Source organism: Neomonachus schauinslandi, chromosome 7, assembly GCF_002201575.2.
Source record: "Neomonachus schauinslandi chromosome 7, ASM220157v2, whole genome shotgun sequence".
Taxonomy (NCBI): Eukaryota; Metazoa; Chordata; class Mammalia; order Carnivora; family Phocidae; genus Neomonachus; species Neomonachus schauinslandi.
Window position 1 is genome coordinate 123,203,556 of NC_058409.1, and position 25,281 is coordinate 123,228,836.

The 25,281-nt window shown below is 41.3% G+C and overlaps 1 protein-coding gene and 1 long non-coding RNA gene across 2 annotated transcripts in view; one reads left to right on the forward strand and one right to left on the reverse strand.

Moving 5' to 3' along the window:
• Positions 1-1,679: 1,679 nt before the first annotated feature.
• The window catches only part of SPEF2 (sperm flagellar 2), a 156,662-nt gene continuing 133,060 nt past the window's right edge, over positions 1,680-25,281 (reverse strand). Inside the window, 6 exon segments of the mRNA XM_021696168.2 lie at positions 1,680-1,978; positions 7,629-7,751; positions 7,949-8,185; positions 14,625-14,804; positions 18,229-18,321; positions 24,394-24,576. Coding sequence (XP_021551843.2) covers positions 1,889-1,978; positions 7,629-7,751; positions 7,949-8,185; positions 14,625-14,804; positions 18,229-18,321; positions 24,394-24,576 — 906 coding nt within the window. The 3' untranslated portion in view covers positions 1,680-1,888.
• LOC110586031 lies at positions 2,987-24,577 on the forward strand. The gene is made up of 3 exons (XR_002480658.1): positions 2,987-3,081; positions 19,513-19,650; positions 24,460-24,577. It is a non-coding gene; the product is annotated as an uncharacterized LOC110586031 (long non-coding RNA).

Here is a 25,281-nt window from a genome sequence, read left to right on the forward strand (position 1 = left end):
ATGAAATGTGGATTAGTTTATTGCCTGTGTCCTCATCATGATATTTTATTTATTTGAACTCGATTTTCAGATATTTCCCTCCTCCCTTCTCTAGAATAACTAGAATTATCTGGTAATAACCAGAATTGCATGCAAACCAGCTAAGTTGAATTTTGAAATCTCTGGCAGAGTTTCTTCTCCATCTCTGTGCTTCTGGGTCACCATCCTCCATCATTTTGAAGATAAGAGTTATGGTAATGGAGCCCACAAGATGCAAATTAAGGAAATGTGTCACTCTCCAGAAAGAGAATATAACTCTAACAATAGAAATTGTCTTTGGATTGCTTCTTGTTTTAGTGATCAGTCTAAGTGTGATATTTCCACATATTTTGCACAAATGTATCAATAAAATGTAAAGCTGGCAATGATTTTAGTCTTATGTTCTGGAGCAGAGTAATAAAGGAAATACAAGAGAATCTCTGACTTCATGGAACTTACAGCCTAGTGGAGTGACAGGCAAACAAAAGAGTAAACATGTAGTTTGTCAGATGTTGATAAGTACAATGGAAAAAAAATTATGTTGTGTTGGGCTGTGGGTTATTTCTATTTTGTAATGTGTTCAGGGAAGGCCTTCCTGACAAAGTGTCATATAAACAGGCACCTAAACAAAGTGAGGGGACAAGTCATGCAGATATTTGGGAGAAAATCATTCTAGGCAGAGAAAAAAGTACCTGCAAAGGACCTGAGACAGAAGTGTGCAGGTATGTTGTAGGTTCAACAAGGTGGCTTTGTAATGTAAGTAGAGTGGGCAAGAGGCAAAACAGCAGGAGATGAGATCAGAAAGGTAGCAAGGGATAAGTTTAAGGCGAGAACTTGGGCTGGATGCTGCATGAGATGGAATGGCGATAGAGGGTTGGAGCAGAGGGGTGACATCACCTCACTTGTATTATGAAAGGTTCCCCCTGTTGGCTTGGACAGGTTGAGTTTGCGATGACTGTGAGCCATCAATATAGTAATCAAATGGGTAGTATGAGCGAAGTTTGGATTCCAGGGAATGATGGGACTAGAAATTTCAGCGTTAGCCTCTATAATACCCACAAAGTAATGGAAATGACGAGTCATCCAGGGATTGACTGTAGAGGGAGGAGGCTGAGTTCTGAGGCCCTCCAACATTTGGAGGTTGAGGAAAAGAGAGGAGGATCCAGCCGCCAGGGAGCCTCAGAAGGAGCAGCCAGGGAGGGGGTGGAGACCAAGCAGAGATTGCACAGAAGGCTCACCACTGAGAATACATTTATCACTCACTTAAAAAGAAAACAGTTTCTTGAGATAAGTATCACTGAATTTAAGTCACTAATTTATATAAGTAAACAGATATAATTGTGCAAATACATCCATCTATTTGGGAAACATTGTATTATATTAGGAAAGGGTTAGGAATAGATGATAGGAGGTGGCTGTACCAGCAGTTGATGATGCATCCTTCTCTTTGGCTAGTGGGATGGACCTTAGAATTCTACTGCATGTGGAGCAAGAACGACAAAATGTACATATCAGTCCTTCCCTGATGTGGAGCTTCGGGGGATTTTCACCATGTTTGCTTAATGTTTCCTTACTTCTCAGAGGGACTTTTCATGACTTATGTGTGTGTTTATTTTTGAAAATATTGTCTGATGCCGTCTATTTTCAGAATCACTTCAAAATGCATTCCTTCTTTCTTTGGATTTTTGCTCTGTAATTAAGGTTTATTATAGAATATTCTCTGAGTTAAGGAAGGCCCCCTTTTCATTGCTCCTCATAACCTGGTAGGGGTCATTTCTATACCTACAGTGACAACAAATATGACCAACACCTTGTTTACATTGATGTTTGCAAGATTCATTGTCAAATTATAAAAATCACACTCTTGTCTTCATTTCTTTTCTTCTGTAAGTCTCGAAGGAGATCTCTCTCCATCACTTCCTTGTACATGCTCACTCCTTTGGAGAATTATTTTAATATCCTAAAGGAAGAGATATAAAGAGAAATAACAAATATTAATAAGTGATTTAGAATTAGTGATTTAGAATTAATGATCATAATATGGGAGTGATGAAACAGTAAATTGTTTTTATTTTTTCTTTAAGAAAATGGTGCTCTATTTAGTTTAAATGTCACCCTGCAACTTACTGGCTGTACCCTTGGGAAGATATCAAAGATCTTGGAGCCTTTGTTTTCTAATCTAATAATGAATGGAATTGTTTTATTAGATTAAATAACATTTGTAAAAAGCAATTACACATAGTTTGGCACATAATGAACAAGCCAAAGTGTTACTTCCCTATTAATGAATGAGCAACTGTATTTATTTTGTATTAAAGAAAAATTCTAATGCCAAATCAATCATGTCTACAGATTTGTAGAATTTTAGACCAGCAGATTATTTGGAGGGGAGATTGTCTCATTTCTCCATGTTTTTATTTTATTTTTTAATATTAGGAATAGAAGATTTGTTTTTCATCCATTTAAAATACCAGCATCTTACATTTTACATCACAGACATTGAAAACATAAATTTAAAACAGCATCAAAATATAGAAGGGGTACAAACACACGTGGAAACTGTAGAATTATATATATGCAGTTTCTTTTTTTTCCCCCACAAATTTAGGGAAATGCTTTAAGAATGTAAGTTGCTTTTCTTCAAAGCTGAGTTCCAAAGGTTTCAATTTGACTGAGGTCATTTTACGCAAGAAGACATGAGTTAGTTCACTATCTGAGCTGACCCCTGCCAAGTGACACACACTGCTTATTATCAGTCACTACCAGGAATCATAGTGAATCATTTTCTTGTGAGACCTTATTCTTCGAAAATACAGATTTCCTGCAGCCAGAGGTCAAACTTGAGTGAACTATGTGAAAAAGAACAGCTGCTCACCATTGACCTTTCTGGTCCTATCCACCACAGTTGTTAATAACACGTCTCCTTTGAATAGTGTACTTAAGGTAACTAATGCTGACTACTGAATGCTCACTTGGGGATGAAGGAGTGAGCTGACCTGGAATCACCTGACACTCCGCAGCACGGACAAAATCATAAGCTCCAGTTGTATAAGCCAGCCCTGGGTAAGTTTGCTGTTGAAGTCAGAGGCCATAATTTTCAGTAGCAGTTATTGGAGAAAAGCCAAGAGAGTCTGGAAATGTTTGACCTGGGTGCTTTGAAAACACGAAGTGCTGAAGCAGCCATCATATTTTGTTAGGGAGATAAAGGAGAAGGTTGGAGAATATTTTAAAGTCAGATACCCTGAAGTTACAGTGGGATGAGAGTTCCTTCAAGTCATCCTTAATAAATCATTTTGTCCTCACATAATTAATTGGGTCCCAACTCATGTACTTATAAGAAATTCTCCTGTGGTATTTGGATTTTAACACTAAAAGATTTATTATCATCTCCTATTGAATGGAAACCTTAATTTCAAGGATATATGCTGGATTTACAGGTTTGCTAAAAATAATCTACATTTAGTCAGCATGTGTTCATTAGAAGAGACTACACTTATTAGGTTGGTGTGGGAAATCTTGTGTTCACTTACATTTTAAATATATTGGTCATGGGAAATTAATTGATTTTGCTCACTAACAACCCAGTTACAGTGTCCTCATTGATCTTGTTACATTTATTTAACCAAAGCATTTTCTTAATAATTTAGGAACATTACTTGAAATGACCTCTTTGTATAAGATCTATGAAAGTAGAAATTAAATAAATGACTTTGATTGAATGACTATAAAATCCAACACAAAATCTGGATTTTCCCCATAGGTAGTGGCCACATGGGGATTTCTGGGACACCAGTTTGGACTCTTTGTCATCATGGCACTGCAACAATGAAAGCCTTTTTCTTTCTTTTCAAAGAGCAGACACTGAATTCAGGAGATGAAATGCCCTAGCTTATTTATTTATCCACATATAATTTCACATGGCTCAGAAATATTTCCTGGGCACTGCAACTACCAGCAAACCAGTAACAGTAAGAGTAATAATAATCCATAATGTCTAACATTTATTATCGGGTGCTTTCTACCTGCCAAGCACTGAGCTAAGCACTTTATATGTACTAAGTCATCTAATCCATACAAGAGCCCTATGAGGGTATGGTAACCCTATTTTACAGATGGGGAAACCAAGGCACCATGAGGTCACTTGCCCAAGGTCACATAGTTTGTAGGTGTGAACCCAATCAGCATGGCTCCTGGGCCCACTCTCTCAACCACAAAGCCAGGCCGCCTCCCAATAGGAGCAAAAATAAAACATACCAAAATAATTACAAATACTCAGATATTTCAAATATATATTTTAAAATGTTGCTGCTTCCAAACACAAACCTTGTAAACACAAGCTATCAGGCAAACAACCTTCACTTCCCACTGTTTATAACAGCAAACAACATTTTAACCTGAAAAACCACATTCTAGCTTTTGCTCTACTTATCTTGAAAGATCTTCAAATAACATCACTGTGGTTAAAGTTCATTTTAAAATGTGATCTATTTACTTGCACATGGATATCTGGAGCAGAAATGGTGACAGGATGGCTTTGACAGAAACTGAATCTTCAGAGATTTTTTTTTTCCTTTCCTTTATTTTTATCTTTCTTTTCTTTCTTTTTTCTTTTCTTTTTTTTTGCTTTGTGAAAATGAGAGTAGAACTTCTTACTGGAAAGGGAAGCTCTTTCATTTTAGAATATCAGGGCTTAGGTTTTTAGGTTACAGTCTCAACTCTCAGATTCCCAGTCATACTAATGAGTCCCACTTACATAGTCCTCCGTCCTCTCATGGATTTGAGGGGGAGGGTCCGGGAGGAGAGGTGATGGCGAGGAGGGAGGCGCTGAAGCAGCCGACTCTGCCGAAGCGCTCTGGCAGTGAAGGAGTGAATGGACAGACCGACTGGTGACAGACAGTCTAACTCTCTTTCTGCTGGTCCGGGGAGGCTGACTGCCTGGCGGTCAGACACCGCGCGCTGGCTGGATCCAGCCAGAGAGGGACGCTGCACCCCAGGGAGATTTGGGGAATGTGCAGAGATGGTGTTGGTAGTCCGTCTGTGCAGGTGCTCCTGGGGTAGAGTGGGCGGCGGCCCAGAATCCTGCCATGCTGGAGACAGTCCTGCGCAGAGGGACTGCACTGTCCAAAGTGTCAGCAGTGAGGTGTATGGCAAGTTGATCAAATTCCTTCCAAAATGGGGGCAATGCATAAATGAAAAAGAGCCCCATGGACTCCAGCTTTCCCTAGGAAAGCTTTTTTCAAGGGGCTGCCTTTCGGAGGCAGTCATCCATTGGCTGTTTTCTTTTCTCAGGAAAATGCTGAAGAGAATCTTCTCTGCAAGTTAATCATATTTAGTCTGGCCAGAGTAAAGACGTTCCCAAATCGCCTGACTTTGTACGGAGTTTTCCTCCCATTAGGGGAGGAAAAAATTGTGGCATCATTTTATGTTCCTACTGGTTCTTGGCAATTAATATAAGATAAATTCTAACATACAGCTCTGGAACCTACCTTATACAGAATGACGCTAGCCCAGAGGAAAGCCAAAGGGGGGTAGATCCCCACAATTGGCGACTCTCTCTCCACCCCTTTGTCTAGTTCTGGTGTTCTCTGTCCCCACTAACTCTAGGGTCACACTGACCTATGCCCTCCTCCTCCTAATTTCATATTTAATGAAAATATGTGATATAAGAAACCGTAAAGGGACATGTAATGTACCAGTTTGTATGCAAACAGTAAATGTTTGTGGAATGCTAACCATGTTTCCAACTATTTTGGCCTATTTCTATAAAGAGGCACAACTCTTTTTTTAAGAGCCCTATTAAAGGTAGAGACATAATGATATGATATGGTGAGGAGACAAAGAAACACTTTGGGATGAAGACGATGTCACATCACGCCCCTACTCAGAAGCCCTCCTGGCCTCCCCTTCCTCCCACACAGTCCTCTGCTCATGCCTTTGGCACAGGTCTCTCCTTTTCCCTGTGATGCTGTCCTCTGTCCATCCCAACAGCAAATCCGTATACACGTCCTCTCCTGTCCCTCCACTTTCAACAATCCTGGTCATCTTTGAAGATTCAGCTTCTGGAACAAAAAAAGTGTCCTATGTCTTGAGTTCCTATAATGTTTTGCTTGGGTGGCGTACCTTATATCATTCTCTAGTAATTCTTGCATGTAAAAATTCTCTTGCAAACAGAAGTGGAATTTGTTTGAGAACAGAAACTGAGTTTCGTACTCATTTTGTCTCTCCTGGAAACTTACATTACTAGCCTCAGTAATAAGTGCTCAGTCGTGAAGAGTGATTGTTAACAGCCATCATTTCTGAAGTATTTGCCGAGTGTCAGGAACCATGCTGTGTGCTTCCTATGCACAGTCTCATTTCATCCTCACCACAATCCTTTGAATAGGAATGGCTGTTATTCCCATTTAACAGATGAGAAAGCTGGGATGAACAGAAAGTTAAAGTCAGGTATCTAGCAGGTAGTATACCTGAGATTCAGTCCCATGACTTTCTGATTCCTGAGCCTGTGTTCTAAAAGGCTCTAATCACACTTCACTACTGGATGAGAGTCTGCTAGCTTGTTAGAATCAATTTCAATGATTACCAACATACGTAATACAATTTCTATGTAAAAAGATCAGCAATTTAGAACAAACCAATTTAGGTCTGTAGAGATTCAAGTTGGAATAGTCTCATTTCTGGGCATAGAGGTTTATCACTGAGAAGTCAGGAGTAATGCATCTTAGATCAGCTTCATTTTAGCAAAGTGAAAGTGCTTTTATCTGAAACCGAGCAAACCCTGTATAGTCCAATAAACACCTGGCAGGAGCCAAATAAGGAGGTTTCATGCGGCTGAACTGGTATGTGAGGAGGTTGTATGCTTGCCCCACTGTGAACGGGGGTCTGCCTCTGCTGGCCTTAGCCCTTGCTGTTGGAGACCAGGCACCGCCATGGTGGATGCACATTCAGCATATGTGGTACAGAATGGCTGGGTTACTGTGAGCTCTGGAGTACGGCTCTTCTTTTCTTCCTCCCCTCCTTCTGAGTTGGTCCAGTCTGCTGGGTTTTGTCCTCAGTTTCTCCATCTTGAATAGTACTTCCCTGACGGAACTGGCACCCAGGCTTTCATGCGCACTGTCACCGTATGCACAACACAGACCATGTGGACCATGATTAGAATGCAATGACTATGTTGGCACTTGGTTGGGATCATGGTCTCCTTAGTCTCTTTGGCAAAGGGGGATTCTATTCTCCATACCCTTCAGTCGTAGGCCAGTCATCAGGCAGCTGGGATGATCCGGAACACTAACATGGCCACTCACCCAGCTTTAATCTCATCGACTTTAACCTTCTGTCTTAGGTCCAAAGTAGCCCCATGCCTAATGAGGCAGTTCCATAATGCTGACAGTATCATCCACAGTACTGCCAGCTACCTCTACTGTCCCTGACCTTGATACCCTCTGGGTATCATGGGCTGGCCTGTCTGGGCTGATGCTGTTACCAGCTTAGCTTCTCCTGACCCTGGTTTCGCCAACGCCAGCTTCTCCCCCGTCTCTGTAGTCCACACTGGAGATGTCCCACCATGTCCTGATCCTAAGCTCAACTGAATTAGGACACCTTTGGGTAATACTCACAGGGATTTTATAGTCTGAATAATTTGAAATCAGATCTTGAATAAAAGGATGCTTCAGAAGAACAGCAACTTCAACTGGCTCCAGATTCTTGGCACCTAGGTCTTGAAATACTTTTATGAAGTTCTTCAAAGAAGAAAAAAATGAAGTTAATTAACTTTACAGTCCTGCAGATGTTAAAAACTTATTTTACTTAATAAAGGAATTTGCCATAATTTCTATACCATGATACATTTGAAAGCACTTCCATGAAACTATGTTAAAACTTGAGGGTGACTTTTTTTATGTACAAGTTGCCCCTTTTATGAAAGAATCTAACCAACCTCTGAGTAAGCGTTCTCTATCTGTACGTGGCTGGCAAATCTGTTAGCATCCTGTACTTCTTTTCCTCCTTGGAACACTTTGAGTAGTTTTTCCATGGAAATCTTTTCAGTGTTCGCATTCTCAGGGATTTCTTCCTTTCCCTCCCCGTCTTCTCTTAGTTCCCTTTCCTCACTCACAAAGTTTCCCTCGAGTTCAGGATATTCCTCAACTGGACTCATGTCAGTCAAGGAGGAGATCTGCATGATTAAATGAAGAGAATATGAAGTCAGACTGAAGTCTTTCCAGTAATGGAGACATTTAGAACACGCCAATGTTGCCACATACTTTTCATGCAAGGAAATGATGGTGCCTCCCACAACCTAGCCAAACAAATATAGAGGAGAATGTGCTAGCTGCACTGGAGATCACATCAAAAATCTAGACCAATTCTGCCTGGAGATTACAGATGCCTTGTGTGGGGCGTTTCTTACTCACCATACATGCTTCGGTTTACTGCATGCCAGGCACCTCGGATTCCTCCATAAATGGATACTGGAGTGAATTAGTGTAACTGGTGTCAGCCTTCTGTACATGAACGTCAATTTTTAAAGGATTTGCTTTGGAAATTGACTATAGTTGAGAGGGTATGGCAAGTTAATTACTTAAGCTTGATAGATTCTAAGAGCTTCCAAAATGTTTGTTTTTATCCTGGAGGTTAAATCCAACTAAACATTGGAAGGCAAGGTAGAAAACAAATTGAATGTGGAAAGTGAGGTGGGATTGCTATGGCCGCTCCTTGAAACGTGTCCAAGAGCCATGAAGTCAGGCCCTGGCCCTGTGAGTATGGGAAAGAGTACATTGTTTCTGGTGTAATTTTGTATTTATCAAAAGCCTGAAAAATAGTCCTGCCTGTTGCTGTAACTACAGATCTAGGAATTGACTGTAAAGAAATATCAGTGTGCACAAAGACTTTTGTATGTGGATGTTTGTTCAGTGTTACTTACAACAAACACAGAAAATCTGCAATTCCAAAAATGGGGAGTGATGACATAAATTATAGTGTATTTCTGTGATGGAATACTATACTACCACGGAAAGTACGGTTTAGAAGAATACCTAGTGACATGAGAAAACACTCACAGAATAAGTGCAAAAAGAAAACAAAAGAAAATAATAAATACACTAGGATCCTCATTTTCTTATATATCTATGCTTATTAGTGAAAAGAAAGACACAGTAAAGAGAAAACAATGGTTACCTCCCGGTAGTGGAACAGGTGATTTCTTTTTCACTTAGTTTTGAACTTTCCAAATACTCTACATATTTGTATTTCTTGTATTTACTGTAATAAAAGTGTCTATGTGTGTGTGTTTCATGATGAGATAATTGATATTTGATGATTTGCCATAGAAAAATGGGCATTTTTAGAATGTTGATGGGTCAGATGTCAGAAAACACCTGAATATTGATTCTCCTTTATCCCAAGAAAGGAAAAATGTTAAATTTAGGCTTTAAATAAAAGGATGGATCCAATGTCTATAAATATTCACTTCAGTAGAAGTATTACGTGCAAGTTAATTAATCATGCAAATTCTTTCCAAATAGAGTCCCAGGTATAAAAAGGATTATGATACAGCAGCAGATTAAGCCTCTGATAGTTGTCAGTCCCTTTAGGAGATTTGTAGGGGCTGTGAGCAGTGTAATGAAGACAGGTTGCATTTGCTTTAGCTCTGTGTGGGTTGGGTTTCTATATCCTTTGGTAAATTGGGAATTTAATCTAAGAGAGAGGGAGAAAGAGAATGCTTTATCAGGTGAAGAATTTGGAATTAAGTATAAATATATCTATCTATTCTCTATCTATCATCTATCTATCTATCATCTATCATCTATTTATTATCTATCTACCTATCTATTTATCATCTATCTATCTATTCAACTTCTTCTTTATTTTAAACGATTGAAATGTTACATTGCAGAAATGTAAAACTGGCCTTTTCGTGTCCACCTAGGAAGCTTGAGGATCATCACACTGGCTACCTATCAATAGTTTTCCAGGGCAATAGAACATTTAGTATAATGAAATGAACACAGTCAAGATGAAAACATCTTGCTGAGTGGTGTAGGATGAATGGATTTCTACTGAGACTGCAGAATAAATGCTGCATGGACATGATAAAGACAGAACCTGTGGGTGAGCAAATGACTAGTCAGATTAGATGAGCAGGTGATACCTAAATTAAACAGGGAAAGAGCATTGTCTCTCTCCACTATTTCCATAATTAGAGAGGGACTAACTTTTCAGAGGCCCAATATAATCATCCTGGGACAAATGAATTGTTACCAAAACACAACAATTTAAACATTTGAAATTTTAATGAAGAATCATTAATGTCAGAGGATATGCTTTTGCTATTTTTGCTCTCCATACGGTTGAGAGAGAATAGACTTAGTGGTTCAGTGAGAGGGCAGGAAGAGAGGGGAAGCTGGGATGGGAACCAAAGGAGCCAGATCAGCATCCTGGTGAGATCGTGGAGGGTGCAAGAGAAGAGGCCTCCAACAGACATCTCTGAAAGATCACAATTTTGAATGTGGCTGTGTGAACAAAACCAGCGATGCCAGTTTGAAGAAAAGCCAGTGCTACTGAACGAGCAATTACTAGTGGCATCAAAACTCTGTGTGAGTCACATTAGCAGCTGAGCAGCAGGACAGACTGTGGTGCTAGCAAACACGATGTCACACTCAGTTACCTCTCAGAGGCTCGAGATCTCCCAACAAACGTGTCCCCAGAATGGTGCCTGGCCATGCATTTCTTTTTTTTTTTTTAAGATTTTATTTATTTATTTGAGAGGGAGAGAATGAGAGAGAGCAAGCACATGAGAGGGGGGAGGGTCAGAGGGAGAAGCAGACTCCCCGCTGAGCAGGGAGCCCGATGCGGGACTCGATCCCGGGACTCCAGGATCATGACCTGAGCCGAAGGCAGTCGCTTAACCAACTGAGCCACCCAGGCGCCCCTGGCCATGCATTTCGATCATTCAATCAGTTCATTCCCACATCTCAGAGGCAGAACAAAAGGTCAGACCTTGGGACCGATATGGGCAAAGCGTCAAAAGAGTAAGATGGAATGAAAACTTATATGTTTCAAACCCCAGCATCTCAAATGCTGTGCTTTAACATCTGTTAAATGCTTTAACAAGATCTTCAAAATGTGGGAGTTTCAAGCTTACAATTTACTGACTTCCTACACCATAACCCCGCAGGCCAGAATGAACCATTTTCCCAAATGTCAACTTATTTAGAGCTTCACTAGGACTAGTGCATACTCATGAATGCTTCGCTCTTGAGCTTCTTTTAAATTACTCAAGGAGCCATGGATTTGAACAGAAGGTCTGTGACACATTGAATATAACAGCATGAGTCACAGAGTGGAGTAAGGAAGAATAAACTATTGGGGAGATTTCCAGTTGTTTATGCGGAAAACAAAACAGAGATCTGATTTAATGTCTTGGGAGTGAATGTGGATCCGTTGGAGGTGTTATTTCTGAGCAGGCTCAGTCTGGCTTCCTGGGAGGAGGTTGCCCAGGAAACTAGAACAGAGCTGGAAAGGGCACAGTAACAGAGTAGCATAATTTTGAGGCAGGATAGTAAGAACAAGGGGTGAGCAAGAATGAGGGAGGTGGGCGGATCCTGTATTTCAAAAGCTCAAGCTCCTAGGGTTCTCCCTGAGCCAGGAACAGGCTTCTGTGTGTGGTGTGTCATAGGCAGGCTCTTTGCCCCCCCTGCCCCTCAGGATGGTTCCATCTGTGTGGTGCAGTGGTTGTGGGGAGGTTCCTGTGCAGTGTCCTTGGACTTTAGAAGAGCTCTGGAGAGAAGCTCTCCAGGGGCTTGCTTTCCCCGTGGGGCACTAACTTCTGTGAATGAGTGGTTTTGGGACAGGGGATGCAGCCTTCCTGTGCTAGCTAGCCTGGCTGCTACTCACCCAGGCAGCTGTCTGTTGCTATAGCAACAATTCTAGCACATGCTTCCTTTTTCCTGGACTTTCCAGCTCATTGCGGCCTCCTGGATCCATTATTGCCCCTCCTGGGAATGTCTGCTCACCTCCTCTCTACCTTGGAAACAGGATTCCATTCCTCTCCGCTCTCTCTTCCTCCCTTCTTTTATGCCATGTTTACAAACACTGACTGAACAATTGCTATGTGGCAGCTAACATGTTGTCCCCACCTCAAGGTAGAAATAACTTAGCAGTAGTATTCAACAGACAAACTGCTGCCTGAATTACTAGTTCTTCTTACTTCCCTCCTTCATCCCCCTACAGTCTGCTCCCAACACTGCAGCCAGAGAGATCTCCATACATTTTAAATCAGATGACCGTGTTCCAATAACTTCTCATCTCATCTCTTGGCAGAGTCAAAGCCAAGGTCCCTACAGTGGCCCTCAGGGCCCCCTCCCATCACTTTTTGTTCTTACTACTCTCCTCCAGCTCACTCCTCTCCAACTGCAATGGCTGGTCTTTGGAATTAGGGCTTTGGCATCTACTGCTGTCTTTACTTAGAATTGCAATTACCTTGCTGCTCTTCCCAGCATTGCAACCTGCCCCAACTCCTGTATTTTTCCCTAGATTCTTTTTTTCCTGTAGCATTTATTAGCATATGATGTAGTCTTTATGTTACTTACTTTATCCCCAGGTCAAGGGTGGTTTCCAGTACACAGAAAAGCTGGATAAATATGTGTTGAATAAATGCATGTACGCATACAGTGGTACTCAGCCCTGTCAGGGAGAATCTGAATATAAGGGGGCCCAGTTGAGGATGCCCAGTGTTGCTCTTGAGTATCAGGGGACGTTTCATGAATCATCTGGTAGTTGAAAAAGGCCTTGGCTAATGGGAAGGCCTTGGATCCTTCAGGATGAGAGGAAGGGTATTTCAGGCGGAAGCAATAGCAAAAACAGAGATAGGGAAGTGGGAAAGAAGAAGGTATAAAAACTGTTTTTGATCAGTAACACCCTGTGTTAATCTGTCCTTTATACTGTGTTCCTTCCACATTTGGGACATTGTTCTTCCATTCTTTTCTGCACAGATGGGGGCAATTACACACAGTCCCTTCGGGGGAGAAAATTTGGCTCTTCTGTATCCCTTGTGGATCACAGGGCTATGCAGAGAGCCTGATTTACAAAGCTAATTAATTAATTAACTGACTCACTCAATGAAATTTTTGCTGACCTCTGTGCCAGTAATTCGGGTTCAGGGTTGTGGCCGGTTCAGAATAAGACAGACGGCCCCTCCCTGCCCTAGGGTGCTTAAAGTCTAGAAAAGAAGCTGACCTGAAGAAGTAGTTACTGTGACGAGTACCATGAAAGAAGCATAGAATGTTCTGGAAACATATGACAGGAGGTGCCTGACAACATCTGAGGTCAGGGAAGCTCTCCTGGAAGATAGATATTTGACTGAGACCTCCTGGCAGGCCATGATCCATGCCAGAGTTAGCTCAGGGAGGCCCAACCTATACGGGGAGACAGGAACATCCCTGGGGAAGTGGCAAATGCAGGCCCAACAGAGGTGGTTGGAATCTAACTCCTTATTTACTTGGGAAAGCTGTAACTGACTTTCCACTGTCTAAGAAGACAGAATTCTTGAGTGAAACAAGTATTTCTTGCTGTCCTTTCTGCCACTGTGTTAAGTGTTGAAGTAACATCTACAGCACATCGGGTCAAACAGCCCTGAGTGGTCGGCTTCCTGGGTACCTGTCTGGCCTCACTCTGGCCCTGGTGGGAGGGGAAGGACATCTTTTGTCCATTTGCTCAGGGCCAAAATTCAGGGTTACATCTAAGAGGGTCTATTTCTTCACATATGTGAAAGCTGTCACAGAAACTTCCTCCACTTTTTTTTTTTTAAGGGAACGCAGCATACTTTGTTTTGACAGACATGTATGAGAGGCAAACAAGTGTGGCTATGACATCTACAGAGTTTGGACTGGGCAGTACCTCTCTCTCCTCTGTCCATAAAAGAAGGACATTACGAGGTCCTCCATTACAAGGACCATAGCTCTGTCCCCAAATATCAGGGAAATACTACAAGTCATGCAAATGGGCACCTAATAAATGCATTAGTTAGCCTCCTGTTCTGAGGCTTTTCCATCCCAAAAAAGCTAGGGAATGCCAATCCTTTAGAAATCTAAAAGGGAATGTGAGGTTTTTTATTAGCTATTAAGCTTCTTTGTCCTTGGATGCAGGAGATACAAGGTACCTGTGGATTTCAGGTGGCTGGGCTTTGGCCTGAAACACTATCAAGTGTCACATATATGTGGGATATCTGAGGCCTGAACTTGTTTTGCATAGAATTTCCATATAGGATGACAGACAGATTGGATTGATGCCCACTTCTTTTTCATTTGTAAGGATCAGCACTTCATGTAAAATAAAGGCTATCCTTTACAGAACAAACTTGGATTCCACCAAGAAACTTTGAGCCAATTTTGATTTATACTACAAAGGTGTTTTTTTTTTTTTTTGGATAGTGGGTCTCTAGTTCTTAATCCAATTGAGTAAAGGTTTATTGAAGACCTCCTATGTGTAAAGTGCTGTGTTAGGTACCCAGAAAAATACAGAGATGAAACAAACAGAGTCTCTGTTGTTAGAAGTTTAGGATCTTCTGGCATCCCCCTCCGGACCCCAAAGCTAGTCCATTTCTGGAACACAATTACCTTTTCTGCAATAACAGGAAGAGTTTCGATTGGCTGGAAGACATGAGTCCCGATGACCACACTGAGGGCCCTATAGACACCTTCCACAGCATCTGGATGACAAGCAAAATAAAGCAGCATCTGTGTGTAGTCAAGTTGAGGTGGATCCTTCTCATGGTCAGCAAATAGCCTAAAGAAAAACTGTCACACAAAAAGAATTTCAATCCAAGATAAAAGACTTAAAATGGGTAGGCAGTAGATGGACAGACAATGAAGGATCCTTCCAGGAGCTTTAGAATAAGGTCGCTTTCTGAGGATTGAATCAGTAAACATAATAGGTAATGAATAGTATTAACTGGAGAATATGCTAAGTTAAAAAACAGAAGAGTAAGGCTCAAAATCCTAATGTTAAAGAAAATTATATGCTAATCAATGGTATCAACATATTTAGGAAAGAATATGCCAATAAAGGTGGGGGGGATTACATTTTAAGCAGGAAAAGGGAGCCACAGAACAAGGACCTCTCTGTCTATCCTTATCACCACTCTGACAAACTGGGCTCTGACTCCTAAATGTAATGCTTCCAATAGATCTCCCTGCGGTGAGTGGAAAGAGGGGGAAGTGACACCTAAAGCCACTGGGGGTCTAGCCCTTAAAATCTTTCAACTTGCCAACACTGCTCTGAACTCCACACTTAATCTATTGACAGTAAGTGACTTTTTCCACTGTGGATTCACACTGGCGGAAAGAGTGCGCTAACCACTGGATATCGAGGCTTTGGGTGAAGATGGGAATGGTGGTGTGGTGGGGATGGGACTTCAGGTACCAGGTTTGGACACAGAGAGTTCAAAATATCTACTAGAATATTCTAGTGGAGATGTCAAATGGGCAGTTGCATGTAGGAGGTTTGCAAGGGAGGTTTGCGATGGAAATAGGCATTTGGGATCTGTTAACAAACACCTAGTATTTCAAACCTGGCTTCAACAAATATTACCAGCCCAAAGTAATAGAAGGATTTCACATGAATAGAAGCTGTGGAGAGATTAAGACATCTGTGAATTTGATTATGGCAAAATTAAATCGCCTTTTCTTGGGAAATCTTTAAGGATTTTAAAATACTGGAATAGCTGCTCTTGGCACTGAGTGTGTGGGAAGCTGGGAAGCCAGGACATGACCTGTGGAACCTTGTCAGTCATCATGAAGTACACCATCACTGTCAGGGGACAACATTGTGATTGCAACACAGACCCGTCTCAAGGTTCCTTTCTTGGATGCAACAGGGCCTTCCATTCAGTGCCTGGGACTCTGGGGTCATTCAAGCCCATGGATAGTGCTAATGACCTGTCTCCAGGAGTCCCTGCCAGTGTGGCTCAGAGGTGGGCCCTGGGTCACAGAGAGCACAAGTGACAAAGCAGAGAAATTGGGTGGGACCTGAGACTGTAGTTCAAGCCCCCTTCTTAAGAGGGTACAGAGTCCTACAGTGAGTCATGACAGAACTGGCGACAGAGCCCAGGGCTCCTAACCCTCAGAATTCCCTCTCTGTGGGGCATTCCCCAACCTCCCCCCTATTTGGTCTTTCTTATTCTAATTATAGCCAAAGGGGTAAATTTATTTTGTTGTTTTATCTTTCTTCTTTGTACACCTTTCTTTAGCATGTTAACCATTAACCATCCTTCAGCCAACTATAGTTAGCATGACTAGCTTCTGTTTAGCTAACACTTACATAGGGCTCACTATGTGCCAGTCACTCACTCTGCACAACAACCCTGCCAGAGAGGGAGTAAAATAAACCAAGGCACAGAGAGGTTAGGTAACTTCATCAAGACCTTGAAGCTTGCAAGCATTGGAATCTGTGCTTTGAATCCCAGTTTAACAGCACTGAGACTTATGTAATCCTGAACATCCAGTCTATGAGGCATTGAGGGGTGGAAAACACCACTCCTTTCTGTCCTCTGGACAGACACTCATGGGTGCACACTCATGCGCACCTACGTATACACACACACACACACGTCAGCCATTCATTGTCCCACTTCTTTCTCAGGCTTCATGGTCCTGCCTCTGCTGCCAACTTTGTTCTGTTCCTCCAAGGCATTTTCCAGCAGTCTGGGCACCAGTAGGTGGGAGCCACTCCCTCCCTTGGCACCCAAAGGCCCTTTCCTGCTTCACTGCTTAGCAGTCATCAGAGAACCTGTTTACTGCTGTTCACAAATCATATGGAGAATGGCCTTCCAAAGGCTTTACAGGGTTGGTCTCAGTCCTCCAGTTTTACATTGAAAACTCCCACCACAACAAAGACAAAAAATTGCCCCCACACCTGCCAGTCTCAGGTCTTGGACTCTGTTGACTCCTTGACCCCTTTCTCTTATATGCTCTTCTGCTATCATGGGAGAGGTGCTCTGATACTATGCATCCAATTGAAGGGAACTGCTCACTTTAAGGCTATAACTGGAGTCATGTTCAATTTTGTACTGCAGTTTTAAACTAATGGCTGGCTGGAAAATTGGACTATCGATACACCTAGTTTGCTGAGCTGTCTAAATCCACCACTCAACTTTTCTCATATCCTACTGAATTTGGTTGTGTTACATATATTTTTATATTTTAAACATTTACACTGAAGCCAGAGTACTTTACATTTATTAAGGTCCTGCTTTCTATTGTGGGCTCAGGGATAGAGGCTAATAATACCATTATTGGCAATAATAGTATTGATAATAATAATCTGATGGGTCATGGGCAATACTTATGCAACCCTTGGTATGTTGTTCAAGTTAATCAAAATCAAAGAGAAATGGACAAAAACATATATAGTAGTCCCCATTATCTGTGGTTTTGCTTTCTGTGGTTTCAGTTACCCACGGTCCACTGTGGTCCACCTCAGTCCGGAAACATGATCCTCCTTCTGATCAATCATCAGAGGGTCACTAGTAGCCTAACACTACATCACAACTCCTATGTCATTCACTTCTCTTCATCTCCTCACAAGCATTTCATCATCTCACGTCATCCCAAGAAGAGGGTGAGTATAGCACAATAACAAATTTTGAGCGAGAGAGAGAGAGACCATAGTCACAAAACTTTCATTACAGAACATTGTTACAGTTTTATTTGATTGTTAGCTATTACTGCTAGTCTCTTACTGTGCCTAATTTATAAGTTTGACTCATAAAAACAGTATATATAGGGTTTGGTACTACCCACAATTTCAGGCATACATTTGGGGTCTTGAGATGTATCCCAAGGCAGGGGGCGATTACTGTGTTGGTAAAATGACAGTTCTTACGCTAAGCTTTTAGAATTGGAAGGACCCTCGGAGACAAATGTGCTGAGCAGCAGCTTACTTTGACAGATGAGGAAAGTGAGACCTGAAGGGTTATAAAATTTGTTCAAGATCACACTGAGTTAACAGTGGGACTCTGTCTAAGATTTTGGTCCCTGTCTCCTCCCCCAGAACTTTTCTGTGCTGCCACCTTATGAACATTAAAGTCTACATTCTGGGGATACAGTAAAGGAACTGGGGGTCAGGGGGTAAAATCCAAAACAAATTACACAAGTGGAAGAAAAGACAAAGAAACTTACCAGTGTCATAGTAGTAAATTTTTAAAAGGATCTCAGTAATTACCTCTATAAGATGCTCTTGCCTATTGAATGGCAAAGGTTCAAGAGGATTGTCTGGAATTTTTATATCTTCATCTTTTGTAAACCACAGACCAGCCTATACAAAAAATAAAAATGAAAATTATTCAAGTATCATTCCTCTCAAAGCCACAGGGATTGAATCCATCTTGTTCAACTGTCTAGAGCAGTGGTCTCCAAAATAGGGTTCAAAAACCAGGGGGATGCAGGAAAAAATCCTAGAACTTCCATTTACACATATTTTGATATCATTCTTATATAATCTTTATTCTTAAAAATTTGATAATATAAGTAATGTATTAGTACAGTAGTACACATGTACAATTTATAAATGAAAATCCACATATTGGGGATGCTAGCTATATTTTATCTGTTAGACATGTGATGAAGTTTGGAGGTCACTGCTCTAGATTTTGCCTGCATGGCAACCTTCTGGAGGGGTCTTCACTCATAACGCTAGCTCACATTCCACATGTCCCCTTTGTGTGGCTATCTATTCTCAGAGCCTAGTGTGGTGCTGGAGCACATTGTTGGAAGAATCTTCACTGAGTGAGTGACTGACTCAATGGCCTACTTTGTAATGACATCCCTCTTTCTCAGCCCATATGTGATACCAATTATCAAATCCTCTGATTCCTATTTCACAATGTCCCTCCCTTCCCTTCCTTCTTTCCATCCCTACTCCTGCTACCTTGGGGTAGAACCTCTTTACTTCTGTCATAGGCCATCCTAGTAAGCTCTGAGTCATTTTTGTTTCCAGTCTCATTTTTTTCAGCCTGTACCATGCAACTGTATCAATTTCCTCAAAACTTTAATCTGTCATATTCTCTGCTTGGAACCATTTCCTACTCTTGCTCTTCTGTTCACATCATCCCTCCTACCAGGTTCGACTTCCTGTCCATCCATGTAAACCTGCACCTCTCTCTAGGCTCTGTTCTGATCACACATCCTTATAGATGCCCTCCTTGATCTTGCCTCTGAACTCCAATTTGACTTGTTTATACCACACAATGGACATTTAGTCCATTCCTTTAGGTGTTGCCATTCATGTCTGCTGTTGAACATCAGGTATAAATTCCCTGGGTTTAAAGAATATGTCATTCCAACCTTAATTTTTGTACATGGTAAGCACTTCATATACATATGCATTTTGTTCCCAAGTCTAGCTCTCTTACCATCTTCCAGAGTGACACCTACTCTCATCACTCTATTGCCAAGAGCCACTAGCTTGTCTAACCTGACTATGCTGTATGCTTTCTTTCCTTCCAAGGATCACCTGTGCTTTGAGAGAAGGCTGGAATGGCATTGGATAACTTGTAAGGGGATGGAGCCCCCAAAGGTTTCTTTTCATTTGGGACAAAGGAGACGCTGGCCATGTGTACCCTGTGAGAGAAGACTCAGAAGAAGCGTAAGTTCCAGCATGGGCTTGGGCTTTGAATATGCTTTTGCATTGACCAGGAGGAGACCCTTGCCCAATAGCTAATCTGTGGAGGGTAAGTACCACTCAATGGGAGAATAGACTGATGAGGAACATAGGTAAGGGATATGATGGAGCACCAAAGTTCAGAATTACTTAAACAACAAGAAAAATGAACAACATATCTGAAAGTTGATTTTCCAGACATTAGACGATAGGCAACACAGGATAGTAATTCTTGAACTAAGGGAAGCAACCAAGGAGTTCTACTAGTGTTCTAGGCTGGAGGGAGTTCCCAGGCTGCAGCACCAGGAGAGGCATCCAAATAGAGTCTGGTTGTCTTTCTGAGTTGAGAAGACAGATTTTGTTGTTGAGGCAGGCCAAGATGGCTAGAATTTTCAGGGCAGAATACCAGCAATGCACTGAGTGGGAAAGCAAGCCCTAAGGATTCACAGAGGGATCTCTATAAGTCTTGACTTGCCAATCTGTGGATGTGTGTTTGTGGAAGATACCAGAAGCTGGAGAAAGAACCATAGGAAAGGAGTAAGCTGAACAATTACTGAGCCTCACATGGAGCTGAGAGGAAGAGTCTATATTACCACCAAGCAGAGTGGAAGGATCTCCTCAAACACAGGCACTGGAGAGAGCCCCCAGAAATAATTGCTTTAGCAGTGGGACCAGATTAACCCTCACCTAATGGCCACTCTGGACCCACCCTTATAAATCTTATTGTAACCTTGAAATGATAGAAGTGATTCCAAGTAACACCACTGCAGGCCCAACAATATTTAAAGGTGCCCATAAAATTGGGCACCCAACAATATAAGATACACAACATCTGGCACCCAATATAAAGTTACTAGGTATGCAAAAAAAGCCATAACATATGACCCATAGTCAGAATAAACACCAATCAATAACAACAAACACAAAAATGACACAGATGATAGAATGAACAGAGAAGGATGTTCCTTCAGCTATTCTAAATATATTTCATTTGTTAAAGGAGATAGAGAAAAAACAAGCACATAATGAAGGGAGAAATGAAAGATATAAAAAAGAACCAACTTGAACTACTAAAGACAAAAAATTTAATATCTGAAATGAAAAATAACACTGCATGGTATTAATAACAGATTCAGCTCTGCAGAGGAAATGATCAGTGAACTTGAAGACATAGGAATAGAAATGAATACAAAGTAAAGCACAGAGAAAAAAGACTGGAAAAAAAATGAACCAAGCATCAGTGACCCATGGGACAATAAGCATGTGATTGGATTTTGAGATGGGGTGGGTGTGCAGAAAAAATATTTAGGAAAAAAAAAAGTCCTGAAAAATTTCCAATTTGACAACAACTACAAAACCCATGGAGATTTGAGAGCTCAGTGAACCAAGCAGAACATGAAGAAAACCACACCAAGGAACACAATAATCAAATTGCTGGAAACTGGGGACAAAGAGGAAATGGTAAAAGAAGCTAAAAGGGAAAAAAGAAATAGAGATTGGATCCCAATTCCTCCTACCATTTTTCAACCAACTCTCAATTCCATGTTTAATTGTTTCGATGCACAGGAAATTTTCCCTGATCCTTAAACCCAAGGATTCATTCATATTAGTTTACTAAAAATGTAAGATATTGCATAAATGAGAACATTGTGTGTTTCTCACAAAAGAAGGGCACATTAGAAAGGAAAAAAAATAACCTGACTGGAAAACAAGTTCTGATTTTTAAGAAGTCATCCGTGAAAATTGTAGCAATGTGAAATGTTAAATGTGAGCCTGGATAGTACGGTTTAAATTGATAAAGCAAGGTTCTGTCAACCATATCATGAGTCACTGGATTATTAGGTGACTTCTCCTTAAAAGATGGAAATGTCCCTTGTGCTCTCTTGCTAAAACATGGCCTGACACAGGAAAGACATTAGGGTTCAAGGCTAAAGGCCAAGAAAGAATTCTTGAGACGTCTTTGGTGCAAAAAGGTGGTTTTATTAAAGCTCGGGGACAGGACCTGTAGGCAGAAAGAGCTGTTCTGGGGTCATGAGGAGTGGCCATTCATATACTTTCAAGTTGGGAGGAGGTTAAGGATAGTGTAAGCCTCCCAGGTGTTTTGGAAACAAGGTTTTCAGGATCCTGAGGGGGCTAGCTATTGTTAGGAAAGGTCATTTATTACTGTTTAGTAAAAATTCAGTCATGAGACCCTTCAGATGTATACGGGTGTGTCATATACTTGGGGGATGATTGCCAATGTGTATCTTGGGGAGTAGAGATAAAGGAAGTTTCCAAAGGAATTTTTATATGTTAAAGTAAACTTACAGGGTCCTGGGGCTTGGGCTAAGATTGGCTTTTGCCCTCAGCAAAGTATCAATATTAAGGCAGTTGTGTCCCTAGAAGACTGTCACTCTGCCTGTTTCAAGGACTAGTCAATGGGCTGTAGGTAGTAAGGAAATTTAATAATTTTTCTTCTGCCTTTGTTTCCCATATCACGGCTGAAGTTTTTTTGTTTTGTTTTGTTTTGTTTTGTTTTTTACTTTTCCTTAAAGAATGAGCACTGTGTTGTTTGGATCCCAGAACATCTGACTCATTAAGCCTGTAATCACATGCATTCTCACGGACAGAAGGTGAGCTGAGAGTTCATTGTCACAGAATCCTACCTGAAGTGGCTCAGCCTCCTCACACCATAGAGGCAAGCATGTGACAGCTGCAGGAGGGCTGGGGGTAGAGGGCAAACAGGCTTTTGTGTTCGCAGAGCTCAGCCCAGGTACACAGCCCGGCTGACTTCGCCAGCTATCTCATTCCATTTTAGAAGTTGGGGAAATCAGCACACTCTTAAGTGGCTGTTGTGGTGAACTTGCAATTAGTCAAAAGAAAAGAAAAAGACAAACAAAATAAAAAGCAGTATAGAGAGCCCTCCTCTGCCAGAGAACTCCATTTCAGCGATGCATGTTATTCTACCTTACTGTTCTAATGTAGCATTTTTACAAATCTTATAAAATTTTGCTCTAGAAGTGGTTTTGACATTTGCCATATAACTTTTTTTTCTTTTTTTGGTTTTGGTTTTGTTTTTGGTGTGTGTGTGTGAGAGAGCTAGCAAGTGTTGGAAATCTCTGAAAGGCATGTGGGATGACCAAGTGGGCCTTTCCAAATGGCCTTCTTATCCTGGGGCTCCTTGGACTGGGAATTGGGTGGGTGGGGGAGAGTGCTGAGCTGGGAAATGGACTGCTCCCCAAACACAGGAGGTGTTCAAAAAAGTACTTCTTTCTTTTAAATGCAGCGACCAACTTTCTCTAAGAAATTTATACTTTTGGTAAAGGAGCTTTCTGGTTTTGGCTCAGCATTTTGGTAAAAGTTGCCAACATCCTTTGTTCGTCTCATGTTTGTACAAAAGGATGTTTAAATTGCTATCCTGTGGGAATTGGCACATACTGTAGCGAAGGTTGGTCATTTCGCAAGTGCTCAGTTATTAAAAACTTAAGCCCATGATGAAAATAGAGTAAATTTTGCTCTGCTGTTTTTATTTTTAGACAAAATCATTTTCACAAGTTTTAAGTCGAGGTCAGTGGTAGTATCTATAAATTGCTCTACTTGGGAAGCAAATTTATCAAAGCCCAATCAGCCAAAGCACCTGTCTTGACCAGCCTTGAAGGAACCTCCTCATATTCAAGTATTATTTCCTCTGGCTCAACAGCACAAGCATGGGAACGCCGGGGGCTGTCTATACACATGCCATCCATTAATTAAGGACAAAAAGAGAAGCAGGAAGGGATGTGCTCTTTCAATATTGAAATATACACAAGATACAGGCACCTAAAGAGTATTACCCTATTTCAAAATTAGAACCTTATAATCACTTTCATCTTTTGTGTCTACCAGCAATGTGAAAAGATGAGCAATAAGATGATTTCAATTAGTAGACACAAAATAAGTAATTCAGGCCCTCTTAGTTATGGGGTTTCATTCTCCTTCTTTACTCAAACTTCTAAAAGATGAATTGACTTTTATCTTCACTTCCTAGAGACCTATTCACATAATCAATCCTCTGCAATCTGGATTCTGTACTCTACCAAAATTGCTCTGGAAAAGGTCACATGTTATGTGGCCTACCTGCCCAGGCCAATGGCCAGGTATCATGTTATTGAGTTATTCATCACTTTCCACACTTCCTTTGGGTATCTCGTCTATTCATAAATTTAATCACTGCCTACATGATAGTGACTTGCAATCTGTTCTGCATCTGCTGCATCAGATTGGACGCTTCGGTCTGTTTTTTCACAGACATTTCAAACTTAACTTGTCACAAACTATCTCATCATTCACCATGCTCATGACCAAATGGAGAAAAAGCCCTTCCCCTCTCCCTGTGTTCATTTCCCTGGCTAGTACTGTTGTTACTACTCCCAGAGTATTGGGTATTGGGCATTAGACGTATTAAAAGCTCTGCAAGTGATTCTAGTTTATAGCCAAGGTTAAGGACCACTGTGTAGGAGCTAGGAGAAGGACAATGAAGTTGTTGTGACTTCTTTCAGAGCTCTTAGTTCTCCTAGCAGCTCTTTCTCCAGACCCTTTCCCTAGGGAAGCTAGACTTCCACCTGGGACTTGGACAGTGTCTGCACTGCCTCTGGGTGCCCAGACATGGACACCTGAGGGGCAGAATGCTGGCCCAAGACCAGTGAATAATACATTTCTTAGGTCAAAAGTACTCCAGTAGTGTTAGTGCCACCAGGCCCTGGTAGCAACCTGCATATACTGCTCGAAAGTGATGGTGCCCAGCTGCTCTTCATCCACGGCCTTGAACCTCTGCAGGGTCTTGAGGAGCTCTTCCTCCATGGGTATGATCCAAGGCATCGAGATTACTAATAGGAATTTCCGCCAGTCCACAAACTCCAAGTTTACTATTAATAAAGATGTTAACTCCTGCAACTAGAAGAAAACAGGAAATGCCATTGGAATGTTCATATGACTCTACCTTGAAACTCTCTCAGTTCATGTTTCTTCATGAGACATTCAGATGAAGGAAGGACAAGTTTATATTGGTGAAGAGAGTCAGTTCTCAGGTTTGTTCCCTCTGGTTCTACCAACCAATCCACATCAGACAGAACTTAGACACTGTTTCACTTTTTGCTTCCTTCACATTTGGGTTTTTTGTTTACTGTTACACAACAAATTTACACATGTGACTCTGGTCACTTTACCTTTTCAACAGAGTGAGGATAAAGATTCTAGAAATGGCTGTGCAAGGGCTCTGCAGCCTGTAGGGATATACTATAACCATTTGGTTTTCTGGTACATTCTTAAGGAACAGATTACATTGAAAAGCAAGAACTGCCAGAATCATCTCCTGTTACTAGTCAGGATCACTCCCTCCAGAAGTAACAGATACAAACTCACAGGCTGAGCCTCCTGGGCTCTATAATTTTCATTCACTGTCAGCATCATCATTCATTCTTTCAATGCTGGACACACACAAAGGGTATCTTACATTCAAGCTCATTTGTTCTTCATTCAGGTTTTATTGATTGCCCCCTGAATGTCAGACATGGCAAGTACTGATGATTTAAAACTATTGACTTAATCAAATAAGAAGAATTCTCAGAGTTTTGACACCCAAACAAAATGGAAGCTTAC